This window comes from Citrus clementina, unplaced genomic scaffold (assembly GCF_000493195.1).
Source record: "Citrus clementina cultivar Clemenules unplaced genomic scaffold, Citrus_clementina_v1.0 scaffold_2256, whole genome shotgun sequence".
Taxonomy (NCBI): domain Eukaryota; kingdom Viridiplantae; phylum Streptophyta; class Magnoliopsida; order Sapindales; family Rutaceae; genus Citrus; species Citrus x clementina.
The window spans coordinates 1-2,081 of record NW_006262544.1 but is presented as its reverse complement, the minus strand read 5'-3'; the positions used below and the strand labels follow the sequence as shown (position 1 = coordinate 2,081).

The 2,081-nt window shown below is 44.8% G+C and overlaps 1 protein-coding gene across 1 annotated transcript; it reads left to right on the top strand.

Moving 5' to 3' along the window:
- Positions 1–183: 183 nt before the first annotated feature.
- Positions 184–2,077, top strand: LOC112100717 (pollen-specific leucine-rich repeat extensin-like protein 1; the record flags this gene model as incomplete). The annotated part of the gene is made up of 1 exon (XM_024190019.1): positions 184–2,077. A coding segment is annotated over exon 1 (1,731 nt), but the record flags the coding sequence as incomplete, so codon positions are not given.
- Positions 2,078–2,081: the final 4 nt, after the last annotated feature.

Here is a 2,081-nt window from a genome sequence, read left to right as displayed (position 1 = left end):
TTTCATAATCATTCATTAAGAAAAAGTCTTACAATCACTCTTATAATTTATACAGCTTGCAGTTGTTGCAGTTAATTCAAAGAGCTGCCCAAAATATCACCCGCAATGTAAGCAAAATAATGTTTTAGGAGGTAATCTAAATTTAGAGTAGCATAAGAATTATTGTATGGTGAATAAAAAGCACCCAACAAATTTTCAGGCGCAAAAGAATGAGATGCTAAATTTTACCAAATATGTGTGGCAGTGTATCAACAAACCTGAAGACATATATAATACCCCTGCTGCCATAGGCATCCACAGCCCAGAAAAAGCAGCCTGGGCCTCAGAATAGAAAGTGTTAACCAAAATGGCTAACGCTTCTTCGACCTTGCCGGTCTTTGGCTGCCTTGTTTTGATTTTCCTTGTCGTTTCTTCATTCTCTTCCCTTTGTTTTGCTTTAACCAAAACTGAAGAGGCTTTCATTGCTCGGCGTCAGGCATTATCATTGCCGAAAGATGGCAAGCTTCCCAACGATTTTGAAGACCAGTATGATCTCAAGGGCAAAACTTTTGAGAGCCATAGGATGAAGATGGCATATGTTGGTCTTCAGGCATTCAAGAAGGCTATCTATTCGGACCCTTATAACCATACGGAAAATTGGGTTGGCACCGATGTGTGTCAATACAACGGCGTTCTATGTGATGTATTCATTGACAACCAGGAAAGGTTTGTGGCTATGATTGATCTGAACAAAGCCGAAATTGCTGCACATTTGCCGCCAGAGATGGGGTGGTTGCTTGATCTCATATATTTTCATGCCAACACAAATAGGCTCTGCGGGATCATCCCGGAAACCTTCGCTAATATGCACCGCCTGGAGGAATTTGATGTCAGCAACAACAGGCTTGTCGGCCCCTTCCCGACTGTCGCTCTTACCTGGAAAAGGAATTTATATCTTGATCTCAGGTTCAATAATTTCGAGGGAGAGTTGCCACCAGAACTTTTCCAAACAGGACTGGATATTATTTTCTTGAACCACAATTGGTTCAGGGGAAGCATCCCGGAAACAATAGGGGAATCACTTGCAAGATATATTGTATTGTCTAGCAATAATTTCACTGGTTGCCTTCCACGATCAATTGGCTACATGAAGGAGTTGCAGGAGATTATCCTCATGGAAAATCAACTTAGTGGTTGTCTACCTTCAGAAATCGGGTCCGGGGAGTATAAAAACTTGACAGTTTTTGATATCCGCTCCAACAAATTCCACGGAAGTGTGCCGCAGAGCTTTGCAAACCTGAATAATATAATGAGATTGGATATTTCTGACAACATGCTAACAGGATTTGTGTCAGCTGACATTTGCAAGTTGCCACATCTATTGAATTTCACATTCTCTAATAATTTTTTCCAGGGAATGGCTATGGAATGTATTTCAGGTTCAAGAGATGACGTTTACTTCGAAGAAAAAGGCAACTGTCTAGCTGAGATGGAATATCAAAAGTTGCCTACTGAATGTTATCCAGTCGTTAGCAAACCTGTGGATTGCAGCCAAGATGAGTGCTCGTGGGGAGGCTCTCCACCTTCTACACCTTCTGCCCCAACTCCTAAGCCATCAACGTCGACTCCAGCACAAGAACCAAAGACACCTGCACCAGCTCCTCAAACACCCTCGTTGCCATCGCCACCAGTAGCTTCTCCTACACCACCAACATGGGAATGGAATAGAGTACCCCGCCACAAGGTCCCTCCGATAATAGTTGAGCCGCCAAAGCCATCGTCACCTACACCAACCACAATGCCACCAAAACAGGAGCCCCCTCCACTTGTCCAATCTCCACCTCCATCTTCACCTCCTCCAGTTTCATATCCACCACCTGTTAGATCTGCACCCCCACCTTCCCCTATGCCATCACCTTCATCTCCTCCCCCAGCTCAGTCTACACCTCAACCTTCACCCCCACCAGTTTCGTATCCACCACCTGTCAGATCTCCACCCCCACCTTCCCCTATGCCATCACCGTCACCTCCCCCGCCAGTTAACACTCCACCTCCGCCGTCACCTCCACCAGTTTCATATCCTCCACCTGTTAAATCTTCAC